Below are 15,089 nucleotides of genomic sequence, written 5' to 3' on the forward strand. Positions count from 1 at the left end.
TTCATGCAAGGCAATCGACCACCTTATTCCAATGTACTATCACTCTGGTCACAATTTTTATTAGTAGTATCATTAAATACTTTAAGGTGCTTCATTGACAACTGATTTGATTCCTCAATAAACTGCTATACACTGAATTCATGAACAGTTTTATTTATGCTACAGTGTCTTTAGCACTGTAGCACTGTCCCCCGTTGTTCATCAATTTGCTTGAGCAGGTACCAGTAACAATGGAGATTGTGAGACTTGTAACTGTTTTTGGCTTATCAAATACGCCATGAGGAGCTTGCCAGGCTCTGCTGTGTGGGCGGGATAATCTCGATAGCTTGCCGAGCTCTCCAAGAGGGATGGAGGAATGCAACCTGGGTTGGCCGCATGCAAGGCAAACGCCCTACCCCCTGTGCTATCACTCCAGCCCTCTCCAAAGTTATCTTAACGTATTGTTAAATGTGTTCAGTGTTATTTATTGCAAAAATATGTATTTTTCAATATATAGTTCTATATTTTATGTATTTTATTTCTAGGATAACCTTCTTATATTGTACTTGTAATTACATCAATTGCTTACCTTCATAGGTGTTGAGAAAATGGTTTTTTACTACAAAGTTCTCTGAGTTGTTGTCTGGAAAACGGCCAAGCCGAGACAAAGGTCCATAGACCTGTGATGCATAATCAGAATACTCCTGGATGATGTCTCTTTTATGAAATTTCCCTTCTATATCCTTTCTTTTTGTTGCAAGTTTTCTCATTGCTGAAACAAAACATATCTCCATGACTATCTCTCAAGTACACTGTTTTGACTGAACCAAAGACAGAATAGTAAACCAGTTTCAGGGCCAGAGCAATAGTACAGAGGGTAGGGCATTTGCCTTGCACACGGGCAACCCAAACTTGATCCTGGCCATCTGGCATCCCATAAGAGCGCCGCCAGGAGTAATTCCTGAGTGCAAAACTAGGAGTAAACCTTAAGCATCGTTGGGTGTGATACAAATGGTTAAAAAAAAGTAAATAAACAAGTTTCCGTTTCCTTCAAAGGGAAGCTACTGACAGTGCTATTTTATGATGTCCAGCCCCTGCAGCCAGAGTGTAACACTAAAGCCCAAGTCTGCTCGTGTGTGTGGCTGAGACTGTCAGGAAACTGGCAGGTGGGAGTGACAGAATAGGAATCAGCAGCTGTCCCTCACTGGCATTCATCAAAACTCTCTGTCATTGCATTCAAAGCTTTGGCCAAGAAAGGGTATTTTATTAAAGTTTCCTAAGTAAATAAAACTCAAAATGACAGAAAAACACATGTCCAGTGGAAATCAGGGGAATCATTCTCTCCTAAGGAAATAATTTAAAAGGAGGGACAACTGCATGCTCTTTAATTTTAACTTTAGCCAGAAAAAAATTAAGTCTGTCTTATATTTATAGCTTTCAGACTTGCCTTTTGCAGGGAACTCAGAAGGAGTTTCCCAGGAGGTGTTCAGGAGGTCCAGGGTACCCTCCAAGTAATTCCTGGCCAACAGGGTAGGGTTTTGTGCACGGGTCTGAGGATGTGATGCCACTCAGCCCCATGGGGCCAGGGATCGCTGGTGATGCTTGAGGGCCCTCCAGGACTGCAGCTGGCAGTGCTTGAGTGACCCTGTGGTACTGGGGATGGAATTATGGTTGATCGCCTAGGAGACAGGCACCTTAACTTCTGTGATAGCTCTCCAGCCCCTCACAATTGCTTTTAAGCATAGGAAAAGGATCAGCTGTGAATAGAATTGGGGTACTCATCCAAGGAATTTTTTTATTTTTATTTTTTGCTTTTTGGGTCACACCCAGCAATGCACAGGGGTTACTCCTGGCCCTGCACTCATGAATTAGTCCTGGCAGTGCTCAGGGCACCATATGGGATGCTGGGAATTGAACCCGGTCGGCCACGTGCAAGGCAAATGCACTACCTGCTGTGCTATCACTCCAGCCCCTCATCCAAGGAATTATACTCATACCTCTTATTTTCTCCTTTTCCTTCCATCCTGTCATGAGCCAGTTCATGCACTTTCAGTGGGAATAAAACCGTACTGCAAGGTTTTGAAGTCAGATTGCCTGAGGTGCCGTGTGGATGTTATTTTTGTTTGATCCTGAGTACACTGTGTGTGATGAGTGATTTTGTAACTAAATTTAGAAAGTCTAAAATTTATCCTCTATCTACAAAAGCTAGTGAGTCCTGGCTATACATCAACAATAACAACAACAATGACAACAACAACAAACTTGACAGTATGTAAATGTAAACCTCATTGAAAAGTTATTTTCCTACATCAAGAGAAAATAAAGGGCGAGAGAGATAGAACGGGGGTAAGGTACTTGCCTTGAACATAACTGACCCAGGACTGATCTCTGACACTATACACGGTCCCCTGAGCACCTCCAGGAATTATCCCTGTTCACAGAGCCAGGAGTAAACCATGCACACCACCAGGTGTAACCAAATCTTAGACCCCCCTTGCCCCATCACCACCAAAAGAAAAAGTTAAGTTCACTAAAAAAATTATTTTATAGGGCTTATACCCATCAGTGCTCAAAGGCCCAGGAAATAAATGAAATACAAAATATATCTGTAATATTAACATTTCATGGAAGGGGGTCTGTAGAATACTTATGTCTAAATGTCTATTTTAGGAAGCATTCATATAAACAATGTTGAAAAAGATATGTAGGGAAACCAGCACTCATATACACACACAGAGATACAGAGAGAAAGAGAGAGAGAGAGACAGAGACAGATACAGAGACAGAGATACAGAGTCAGAGAGAGAGAAAGAGAGAGAGATGCATATGAATAGAAACCAGTCATAGGCAGGTACTCTCTCCTCTCGCTCTATAATACCATAGGTTGGTTCTTAGAATATCACTTGCTTTTCTTCAGGAGGAACTTCCCTCTACTTTTCTATCACTGAAAAGGGACTCATCTCCCATCTCTACCTATTTGATTACATTAGAACTAGAAGAAGAATTATTTCATGACTCAATGAGGCTTGATCAAAGATCCAAAGCAAAATCAATATTCCTTTCTCTTCACTGTGCACGTGACACCACGTTACCTGTTATGTGTCTCTGTTGAATCTTTGCAATTTTTGCCTCCTTTGCCTCCTGTAGTTTAGCCCACCGAGCATTCAAGAGCTTCGTATTCACTTCGTTTTGATTCTCATCACGCTTCTTCAGTAGCTCTTTTAAAATTTCCAGGCGAATCTCCTGTATCCTTCAAACAAATAACAAAACATAAAGAAGTACACAGTCTCTAACGCAACAGTGTTGTACTAGAGAGGAAACAACACATCAAAATCTAAACATTTTCTTTGGGCTGGTATCATGGTCATGTGTTTTTTAAAAGACAACTTTGAGAAACAAAATGAAAATAAGTAGGATTATATTAAACTAAGAAGATTCTGTACATTAAAGGAAGTCATCAAACAAAGTGAAAGACAACCCATTGAATGGGAGAAGATACTTGAAAATCATATATCTAACAAAGGATTAATATCCAATATATCCAATATATAATGAGTATAACTAAAAAATATCCAGTTTAAATGGGCATAGGGCTACAGAGAGAGTACAAGGTTTAAGGCACTTGTCTTGCATGAAGCCAAGCCTGGCTCGATCCCCAGGACCATAGATGCTTCCCCAAGCACCACTAGAAGTGACGCCTGAGCACAGAGCCAGGACTAAGTCCTAAGCATCTCTAGGTATGACCTCAAAGCCTCAAAATAAATTCACAGAGAGCCTGAATATTTTTACAAAGATGAAAAGATGTTCAAAATCACTAATCACAAGGGAAATTACAACCAAAAGCACAGTGAACTGTCACCTCAACACCTGTTAGAATGGTGTTATCTAAAACAGCATTCTTCAACCATCAGCCCATGGCTGCCAATTGACAAATGTAGGAAGATTTGAAATCACTGGGTAGTAACTGCTAGTCCATGGATCAGTAATCAAGACAGATACCAGTCTGCAGGTGTAAAAAGGTTGAAGAATGCTGATCTAAAAGATTAAAAAAAAATAACAAGTGTTGGCTAGAATGGGAGAACATGTTGGCAAAGATGAGGAGACCTTTGTGCACTGCTGGTGGGAAAATTGATTGGTACAAGGGGGTATGGTGCTGTCAGCAGGTCAATCTGTACCTGTGAGGCGAGTGCATCAGCAGCCTGATGGTGTCTTCAGACTTCCAGATACCCCAAAATTGCTGCTGTGCCTTTGGCCAGACCCCCAAAACATGGGGTTTATCAATAAAGTAAATGGCCAAAAGTTAGGTATGTGGGAGACACACCCACAAACCACGTCCGGCTCAGCTATATAATTGGAGGCATGGCCTCTCTGGTTCCTGATTGAACTGCTCAATGGCCAGGATCCCAGAGACTCAGAAACAAATCTCAAAACCCAGCGGCTTTTGGCAGAAATGTGTCCAGACCGTGCTGTAGGTTACTGTCGCTGGGCCACCCCAGGGGGGAAAGAGTGCTGTCCCTCTGCGTGCTCCCCCTAGGCGACTCCGTGGCCACCATCCACCAGAGGCCATTGGACAGTCAGGTTTGGGCCCGCGGTGACGAGACATGCAGGGCCTCACAGGATAGGGGTGGTGCCTGCCCTTTCCTCCCCATCCCAACAAAAACCCGAATCGCCACCCATTAACAGCCTTTCTGGCTCCTGATCAAGCTGCTTAACAGCCATAATCCAAGAGACTCAGGAACAAATCTCAGAACCCAGCAGTTTTAGTAGAAATCCCTCCAGATTTAAGTGTTAAAATCTCAGAATTTTAAAAATTGCATGGCCACTACTGCAGCCACACGACATCATATATTATTCATAACCAGCAATAGAAAACAAATTGTCTATTGTTGCCTTTTCAACTGATCTGAATGTTGGGGGTAAAATCTCAAATAATAATGGTGGGTCTGGTGTCAAAATATTGAATGTAATGTAAAGCAGAGAGAGAGAGAGTAATGTGGAAATCATCTGCCCTACGTTAGGGGGAGGGTTTGGGATAGGGGTATATTGGAGTTTTGGGGGGTGGAGAATGGGCACTGGTGAAGGTATGGGTATTTCATTGTATGACCGAGACTTAAACCTGAAAGTTTTGTAACTGCTCTCACGGTGATTCAATAAATAAAATTATAAAAAATGGAAAAAAAGAGAAGTAAGGTGGAGTTCATGCCCAATTCAATCAGCTAATAAATAAATAGCAGTACTCCTACATAAAAAAAAAGATTGGTACAACCACTCTGGAAATCAATATGGAAGTTTCTCAAAAAATTAAAAATGGAACTACCATATAACCTAGTAATTACAAATCTGAGTACTTGCCTAAAGGAAATGAAAAGACTTACTGGGAAAGCTAGTCTTTTCTAGTTCACAGCAACATAATTTACAAAAGTTAAGTTATGTTAGCAGCCTGAGTGTCCATTTGACCAATGGATGCATCCATCAGTGCAGTGAGAGTATGTGTGTCAGATGTGTGTACATACCCATGTATGTATGTTTACACACATGCAGTGAAATACTATCTACTGACAAAAAAAATGAAATTTTGCCATTTGCAATGACACAGATGAATCTCAACATGGGTAAGTGAAATAATTCAGAGAAAGATAAATTTCATTAAAATTCATTTATATGTGGAATCTTTGAAAAAGAGTGAAAATAAAAACAAATACAATCAGGGCCAGCATGATAGTACAGAAGGTAGGACATTTGCCTTATATATGGCTGACTTGCATTCAATTTCTGGCACCACATATCGAGTTCCAGTGCTGCCAGGAGTGATCCCCAAACATAGAGCAATGAATACGTCCTGAAAACTATCAAGATGGGCAAAAGAAATATATCAAAAACGCAGGTACATTGGGGCTGGAGCAATAGCACAGCGGGTAGGGCGTTTGCCTTGCACATGGCCCACCCGGGTTCGATTCCCAGCATCCCATATGGTTCCCTGAGCACCGCCAGGGGTGATTCCTGACGGCAGAGCCAAGAGTAACCTCTGTGCATCGCTGGGTGTGACCCAAAAAGAAAAAAAAACACAGGTACATAAAATAGATTGGTTGATAGAGATGGTGGGGGGAGATAAGGTAGGCAAAATGGATGCAGGGTTCAGCTACAAAATAAATAAGACATGTGGGCAATAGTTCACAATAAATAATTCTGCACACATTTGAAAGTTGCTAAGAGAGTAGTACTCACAACTACATGCAGTGACACTATCTTTGTTTTTTTTATTACAGTTTAGATCACATACTTACATTATTGTTAAAGGTTATGGTATTGATGTACAAAGTTACTGCATGCCTCACCCAGCGCAGTACCACTGTCCCTATTAGCAGCGGAGACTGATGTTATCTAGACCTCTGGTGGGAGTCATTCCACTCTGTACACCAATGTCAAAGCACTTTTTTACACCTGAAATTAAGTTTACAGGACCATTCCACATTAAAAAAGAAAATGCCACTCTAGTAAAACTTTCATCGATGAGTTGAGGTTACGGGGAAACGATGAGTCTTTAGACAACAGGTGTATGTGTAGGTGTGGTTCAGGAGGATCAAGGAGGATGCGCCAGGTAGATGTGTCTAGACAGGCTGTATAAGTAGAGGGGCCAAAGTGAACCACAGATGCTGACGCCTGGTTCCAGGTTTGCTGATGCTGCTGGAGACGTAACAAAAGGAGCAAAGGGAAAGTGAGGTGTGGTGTGTTAGGCTAAGGAGGGAATGTAGCTGCTAACACGGCACCAGTAGGCAAGGAGGTCATCTGCCCCTTTGCTTCGCCCTTACCTTGTCCTCCCCAGGCTAGTATGCTCATACATACCCAACCACTGAGAGAAGATTTTAGAATCTGTATCTCCAACACAGACACTTCTGAATCAAGTGTTCAATCAACATTTCTATTTAAATCTCCAGCTATCTCCTGACAACTTTAAGGCAAATATTCATGGGACTAGAGCAACAGCACAGTACGTAGGGCGTTTGCCTTGCACAAGGCCGACCCGGGTTCGATTCCCAGCATCCTATATGGTCCCCCACGCACCGCCAGGAGTAATTCCTGAGTGCAGAGCCAGGAGTAACCCCTGTGTATTGCCGGGCGTGATCCAAAAAAGAAAAAAAAAATATATATATATATTCATTTGTTCTTCAAAAAAATCTACTCCTTCTCTTGTCTTCTTTCCTCCACTAATGATTCTTCCTGTCAAACACTTTGCTGTTTTCATCCCCCAGCTCCTAGCTCTTAATCTGTGGGCTGAGACCAAACATGAGGTCATGTAACTAACTGTAGGGGCTGTGAAATTTTCACAACAGTGAAAGTTTTCTAAATGTGCAATGACCAAAAATTAATTCAATGGGTCAGAGAGATAGCTCAAAGGGCTGCAGTATACAAACTTTGCATGCAAGAGGCGTTGGTTTAATCCTCAGTACCACATGGTCTCCTGAGCACTTCTAGGAGTGACTCCCAAGTATAGAGTTGGAAATAGTCCCTGGGCACCAGAACATGTAGCCCCCAGACCAAAATAATTAATAATAATAATAATAATAATTCAAATTACAACAAAGGAATCCTATATGTTTCTATCAATGCTTGTCTTTGATGCACTTCTTGGTCAAAAGGGTGTTGGTTGAGTGGAAAAAGTTTAAGAACTCTTGTGATCTAGCTCCTGTTTTTGTCATTTCTCTCCCAACTTGAACTCTAGATGTTAGAGTCTAGTCCTTTTTCTCTGCCTTCCAATCTTTGTCCCACACAGCTGTCAAGATATTCTTTCCCAAAATAGAGATTTGAACATTTTCCTCCTACTTCAAAATTCATACATTAATTTATTCAGTCACTCATTTGTCAAATATTTGTTGCAAGCCCATCACATGCAGGGCTAAGAACAAACACTGAGGAAGCACAAAGCACCTTCTCCCAGTAAGACCTGTTTCCATGGGGCAGGCACAGAGGAGATAAAGGGCAGGCCAGGAGAACAAAGACTTCCTTGGCGGAAAGAAGCAACAGGGCCCCTATGACTTACGCTACTCCCGGGGCATGGAGGAAGAGATGCTTGGCAGGAAAGCCTTCCTCAGAAGAGCCTTTAACTGCAGCCAGGCTCAGGGCTACCGGAGCCTTGAACTTTGCTCCAGTGTCCTAGGAGAAGGAAAGGCTGACAGTTTGACTCAGAAGTGAATGCGTCACCACTGGAGAAGTTTCTCAAAGTGACTTCCAGCAAAGGGCGGGAGGGGCGGGGCGGTGGTTGGGGGAAAAAGGGAGGGAGGCCCTCAGAGGCAGAAAAGTGCCTGTCATTGAAGTGCGAGGCCAGGCATTCTAGCCCTGCGTTGCCCACATGTACCAAGCAGACCCAGGGTCTCAGAAGTTTGGGATCCCACAAAGTGTGTGGTCCGCATCCCCGCCAATTGTGAGTGAACAGTACAACTAAACTTGTATGATCCCCAGAATGCTTAGCAGAATTGCAAGCACCACAGCCAGGCTCAGGACCCCCAGTATTCCCTGCGAGCATAAGGTCAACCAAGAATTCAATATTCAATCAAGAACATGCCTGAGCCCCACTTCTGTAAGAATATGACCCCTGGGCCAATGAGATAGTACAGTAGGACTCCTGCCTTGCATGTGGCCAAGCTGAGTGCAATCCCCAACACCCCATATGGTCCCCGGAGCCCTGATAGAAAGGATCCCTGAGCACAGAGCAGGAGTAAGCCCTGAACACTGCCGGGCATGACCTAAAACAAACAACAATAACCAAAAAAAGAGTGATCCCTGGTTGGCATGGCGACTGAGGGTGTGAGCATCACAGACAAATGCACAACAGCAGGCAGGCACCACAACCAAGTGTGTGTGACTCTTGCTCATCACATCAACCACAAAGGCCAGCGGAAGGAATGGCTGCATGTGAGAGGGCAGGGCAGAGGGAGACAATGAAATACAGAGAGGCAGGCATTTTAACACACCGACACCAGAAAGGACCACCAGGGGCTGGCTGGTTTAATGAAGACGAATTGCAGCTTCAGCATGAACCTGTTCAATACTAAAGCCATATACCAACGGTTCTATTCCTTGGTAGAGTCAGAAATCCAGACTTAGTTCTCAACTTAATCCCTTCCTCAGTTTATCTGGTTGCCGATGTGATAACAACAGTGTCTGTGCTCTGAGTGTTGTATTACAGGAGTCCGGGAACTCGGGCGCGCAAACTGGAGCCTGCATCAGGACATCTGGAGGGCGGTGGGAACAGCCGGAAGGAGTATTTCTGGGATGGAGCTGAAAGGGTCCATTCCCTGACGGCTCTCAGATGATGCCAAGCTGCTGACTTGTGCATTGTACTGGGTGTGGAACACTCCAAATACAGTGACCACTTCCTAGATGTCATATGACATATGTCATGTGAGGTCAGAGGGAAAATACAGGGGCAATCCTCAGCACACATAAGGTTGCCCACGCACTGCCAGAAGGCGGCCTTGAGTGGCCCCAAGCCCCAAAAAGGATTCTATCTCTGTCTGTCTGTTTGTCTATCAGCAGCACAGACATTACCATTTCCCCATGTTTTCCGCTCACCCTTCAATGCCCACATCTGAGGTTATATCTTCTCTGTGCTTTCCCAAATCTCTACCCACCTCAAGCAGAACAAATTATTCTCTTGCCCAAGTTCCTTGCAGATAGGTAGTATAAGGGCTGGAGTGATAGCACAGCGGTAGGGCGTTTGCCTTGCATGCAGCCAACATGGCCAACCCAAGTTCGATTCCTCTGTCCCTCTCGGAGAGCCCTGCAAGCTACCGAGAGTATCTCGCCCACACGGCAGAGCCTGGCAAGCTACCCGTGACATATTCGATATGCCAGACACAGTAACAACAAAGTCTCATGATGGAAACGTTACTGGGCCCGCTCGAGCAAATCGATGAACAACGGGAGGACAGTGACAGTGACAGGTAGTATAATCACTGGCTAGGTCTGTCTGAGTCTGTCACACCATTGCCCAACTATTTTCTCCTTCACCCCTCTACCCCAGTGAAACATCAGGAGCTCTGTCTGGGCAGAAAAACCTCCTCATTCTTGCTTCCCCTGCTGACAGCCCAGAGCCCGGCACATAGAAGGTCCTCCATGCATTCATTAAAATTGTTCTCCCTCTGGGTTCAACGGGACAGGGAACAGAGATACTCCACCCGTACCCCCTGTCTTCAGCAACTCAGCAGTCATGCCCACAAGCCACCTCTCGCTGGAGCCAGATAATCTTGTCATCAACCACCATCCAGATTGCACGTCCTTCTCTCTCAGAAGGGAGCATAACATGACGCTCGCCATAACTGTGCCGCCAGACCCCACACCAGGCTGTTCCACTCAGGGCGCCCCGAAGGGGGTTGGTGAGACCCCCATCCGCCCCAAGGCAGTCATCCCAAGCAGCCGAAAACCTCCAGAACCCAGCCACCACCATGTTCATGGCCACTCTCCAAGCACTCCAGCATCACCCAAGAGTGAATCTATTCCTAGACCGGGAGGCTGCATTCACAGCCACGCGATACTTCAAACCACACACCTTAACCATACTCCAAGGTTACTGCACCACATTTTATAGGGCTCAAAGTAGGAGGCAACCAATCTTAGAGAGGGAAAAACAACTTTTTTTTTAACAGTTACATATATGAAAAACACACAAGGCTCAACCTTTAACAACATGTTAGTGATCTCTTACAGAAGGACTTAATGGTCCCTGGGTGAAATACAACAATCTTAACACACTTTCCTCTAAGGATACTTTTTCTGTAGTATTTTCAGAGGTTTTTCATAACAAACAATACAAAATATGTTATTTCAATTCTGCGGGGATTGGGGTTTGGGATAGAACACCCAAAATATGGTGGTTGGAAAGTATAATGGTGGTGGGATTGGTGTTTGACTATTAAATGTAATCAAATATTGCGAACTACTTTGTAAAATAAAAAGAATTTAAATAAATGATTAAATTTTAAAAAAGAAATTTAAATAAAAATAAAATTGTTCTCAGCTTCAGGGCCCCAGCGGGTACTGTTTTGCACACAGCTGACCCAGTGTGATCCCTGGCACCCCCAGGTCTCCTGCAGGAAAAGCAGCATTTCGAGCTCACTGTTTAGTCCAAGGATTGGGGGATCCATGCATTTGGAAAAATACTGTATAGTTGGGAGGAGTGTTGTTTGTTTGGTATGCATGTTTTGTATGGCTACATGCCAAGACAGAACCTGGGTCAGCCACGTGCAAGGCAAAAGCCCTACCCATTGTACTGTTGCTCTGACCCCTGTGCAGATTTTTTTTTATTTTATTTAATCATTAGTTCGATTCCTCCGCCCCTCTCGGAGAGCCCGGCAAGCTACCGAGAGTATTCCATATGCCAGACACAGTAACAACAAAGTCTCCAATGGAGACGTTACTGGGCCCGCTCGAGCAAATCGACGATCAACGGGAGGGCCTTTACCTTTACCTCGAGCAAATCATCATGAGATACAGTTACAAAGCTCTCATGTTTGAGTTTCAGTCACATAATGATCAAACATTCAGTCCTCCACCAGTGCACATTCTCCACCACCAATGTCCCCAGTATACCCCCCCTTTCCAACCCTCTCCCTACCTCCATGGCAGACAATTTCCTCCATACTCTCTCTCTACTTTTGGACATTATGGTTTGCAATACAGATATTGAGAGGTTATCACGTTTGGTCCTTTATCTACTTTCAGCACACATCTCCCATCCCGAATGATTCCTCCAACCATCATTGTCCTAGTGATCTCTTCTATATCCCAGCTGCCTTCTCCCCCAGCTCATAAGAAAGGCTTCCAAGTATATAGAAATATTCCTGGCCCTTGTGTCTATTGTCCTTGGATGTCAGTCTCATATTATGTTGTTTTATATACCACAAATGAGTGCAGTCCTTCTATGTCTGTCCCTCTCTTTCTGACTCATTTCACTTAGAATGATACTCTCCCATGTCCATCCACTTCTAAGAAAATTTCATGACTTCATTTTTCCTAACAGCTGCATAGCATTCCATTGTGTAGATGTACTGATGTTCCTTTAACCAGTCATCTGTTCTAGGACACTCGAGTTCTTTCCAGATTCTGGCTACTGTGAACAGTGCTACAATGAAAATACAAGTGCAGATGTCTTTTCTACTGTGCTTTTTTGCACCCTCGGGAGATCCCTGTATAGATATTTTTTAAGAATTATTGATGTTGCAAACACAGGACCCAAAAGAAGAGAGAGAGAACAAGGGGGAATGCCCTGCCACAGAGGCAGGGTGGGATGGGGGGGATGGGGGGTGAGAGGGATGCTGGGACCGGTGGTGGTGGAGGATGGGTGCTGATGGAGAGATGGGTACTTGATCATTGTATAACTGAAACACAAGCACAAAAATTTGTAAGTCTATAACTGTACCTCATGGTGTTTCACTAATAGAAAAATTTAAAAAAAAAAAGAATTATTGATGTCGGGGTTGGAGCAATAGCACAGCGGGTAGGCATTAGCCTTTCATGTGGACGACCCAGGTTCGATTCCCAGCATCCCATATGGTCCCCTGAGCACCGCCAGGAGTCAATCCTGAGTGCAGAGCCAGGAGTAAACACTGTGCATCGCCAGGTGTGACCCCCCCCCCCCAAAAAAAAGGAAAAAAAAGAATTATCGATGTATTCCATCAGTGCAGAAAGAGTTATCTGGGCGATTTGGAACCTACTTTTCAATCTCCTGCTCTCGGAAGGCCCACTCCTTCCTCTCCATTGCATCCATCATCCTCCTCCTCTTCTCATAGTGTGCAGTGTCACTCAGCAAGGGCAGGGTGGCTTCCCAGGCACGCTTCTCCCGGGCACGCTCTATCATCTCCACCTCGGCCAGTCCTGCGGGGAGACCTCGAGCTGGGAAAAGAAGCACAGTCGGTGTTGCATATTTATCCTAAGTAGCTTCCCCTTGTCCTCCCCGCACAACCCGACAGAGAAATTTCCAGTTCTCTTGAAAGCATCCGCAATCCCCTGAGCTCATCTTTAACCTTTGCTTCGTGTTTTATCTCTCATTGTTACATTTACCAAGTCAGCCTTGGTTATGTATAAGTCAAAACTTCTGGTGATTCTGGACTTTGTATTTGTAATGAATTACACGCTTTTCTATTTCCCCGATAGCCTTTTCATATCTTACTATAGAGTAATGTTCTTTGTTTAAACATAGAATGACTGTTAATGCTACGCTCCTAATATTTGGGAGTTAATTGACTGAAATATGTCTACTCCTGGGCATCTGTCATAATTACTTGACTCAGGCTTTGATTGCCGTAGTTCCTAATCCCCCGAAGAGGAGGTCCCACCATGGGACCTGGATGAACCCAGGGCGAGCAGTAAAGCTACCCTGGTATCAAAATGGGACAGCCTAGAAAGCATCAAAGCACAGTCTTTTTTTTTTATTGAATCACCGTGAGATATAGATAAATTTGCTTATAACTGGATAGACATGGAGAGTATAATGTTATGTGAAATAAGTCAGAAAGTTAGGGACAGATATACAAAGCACAGTCTTGATGCAAGCCGTTATGACTTAAGAGACGGAATTGCCATGAGGAAGGACAAGCTAAACTGGCCTGAGGACTAAGTCTGGAATTTACTGTAGAAGCCCAGCAGCCTTGCCCTCAGAGCCCAGAGAACTAAGTTTTGGAATCTATATTTCATACTGTGTTTATCCAAATAAATGCAAGTATTAATAAGAAATAAACTTAATAGTTTAGTATGCACAACTAAAAGGAAAGAGAGAAGCAATATAGATGTCCCAGGGAGACAGGGTGTCTCCTTGAGTTAATCCCCCAAGAGAATTCCCTCCAGCGAAACCCTTTACCTCTGAAAATGATAAATCACACCTACATGCAGTCCTACACCTCGAACCCCGTTAGATGTTCTATCAGTATGCTTAACAGCTCCACATTAAACAGGCCATTTTGACCATCAGTCTGTGGTCCCCTGTCTCTTTGTTCCTCTGCTGGTGAGGCCTGGATCGGGGGCTCTCTGCAACTGAACACATTGTGCACTCGCACCATGAACTCAAAAGTCACCAACACAAGGACAAACTCAGGGGTCTACACACTCCCTTTCAGTTACTTTATTTTTTATTCTTTTTGAATCAAATTTTTTTGATTGGTCATGGGTTTATATTAAAGTTTCTTCTTTTATTCTGCTGTTCTTTGGGCCACATCCAACAATGCTCAGGGCTTCCACCTGGCTTTGTTCTCAGGAACCACTCCTGGTAGGGGTTGGGAGACCACCTGTGGTGCCAGGGATTAGCCCAGGTCAGTCGTGTGCAAGGCATGTACATAACCCTCTACACTATCTCCCGACCCTATATTAAAATTCTGAAATCTCAGCTTCACAACTTGATGGTTCTGTAAATCTTACTGAATTTATTATTACAGTTCCAGGGTTACCCCATTATTAAAACAATCTTTTCTAGTCTTTCTTCTAGTCTTTCATCCCCCTTTTCTCACTGTTATTCTTTATTCTAAGTGCTATTTTTGTCGATTTATTTGCCTTGGTTATTTGTACTCCACAGCTGAGTGAAACCATCTAGCAGTCATCTTTCACTTTCTGATTTATTTGCCCCCCTTATAACTACCTTAAGTTTCACCCATATTGCTGCAAAAGACACACTTTCATCTATTAGAATAACTGAGGAGTATGCCATTTAAAATATATGCCATAACTGATTTATCCAGTCATCTGTTGATGGATATTTAGGTTGACTCCATGTTTGGGCATATATGAACAATGCTGCTAAAAATATAAGGGTGAAAATACTCTTTCAAGTTAGTGCTCTAATAATTCTTTGAATAAATGCCTAGGAGAGTGGTATGCTAGATCATAGGGTATTTCCATTTTTAGCATTTTTGTTGTTGTAGCTTTCTGGTGTGTGTGTGTGTGTGTGTGTGTGTGTGTGTGTGTGTGTGTTAAACACTGGACCTCACATATGCAAGGCATGAGGCTCTATGAATGATCAAACTCCTGACCTATGTTTAGTATTTAATCCCCATCTCCTTCATCTCCTCGCGTCTTCTATAGATAGTACATCAGTTTACATTCCCTTTTTCTCTACGCCCTTGTCA

General features: G+C 43.6%; 1 protein-coding gene across 1 annotated transcript in view; it reads right to left on the reverse strand.

Annotated features, from left to right (window-relative positions):
• Positions 1 to 15,089, reverse strand: part of CFAP91 (cilia and flagella associated protein 91) — an 89,927-nt gene that overhangs the window by 32,232 nt on the left and 42,606 nt on the right. The window contains exons 7-9 of the mRNA XM_056109130.1: positions 12,690 to 12,867; positions 3,072 to 3,229; positions 569 to 751 (exon numbers count right to left, since the gene is read on the reverse strand). Of these exons, the coding sequence (XP_055965105.1) occupies positions 569 to 751; positions 3,072 to 3,229; positions 12,690 to 12,867 (519 nt within the window). The remainder of the gene's footprint in view (positions 1 to 568; positions 752 to 3,071; positions 3,230 to 12,689; positions 12,868 to 15,089) is intronic.

Source organism: Sorex fumeus, unplaced genomic scaffold (genome assembly GCF_029834395.1).
Source record: "Sorex fumeus unplaced genomic scaffold, SorFum_2.1 ptg000265l, whole genome shotgun sequence".
NCBI lineage: Eukaryota > Metazoa > Chordata > Mammalia > Eulipotyphla > Soricidae > Sorex > Sorex fumeus.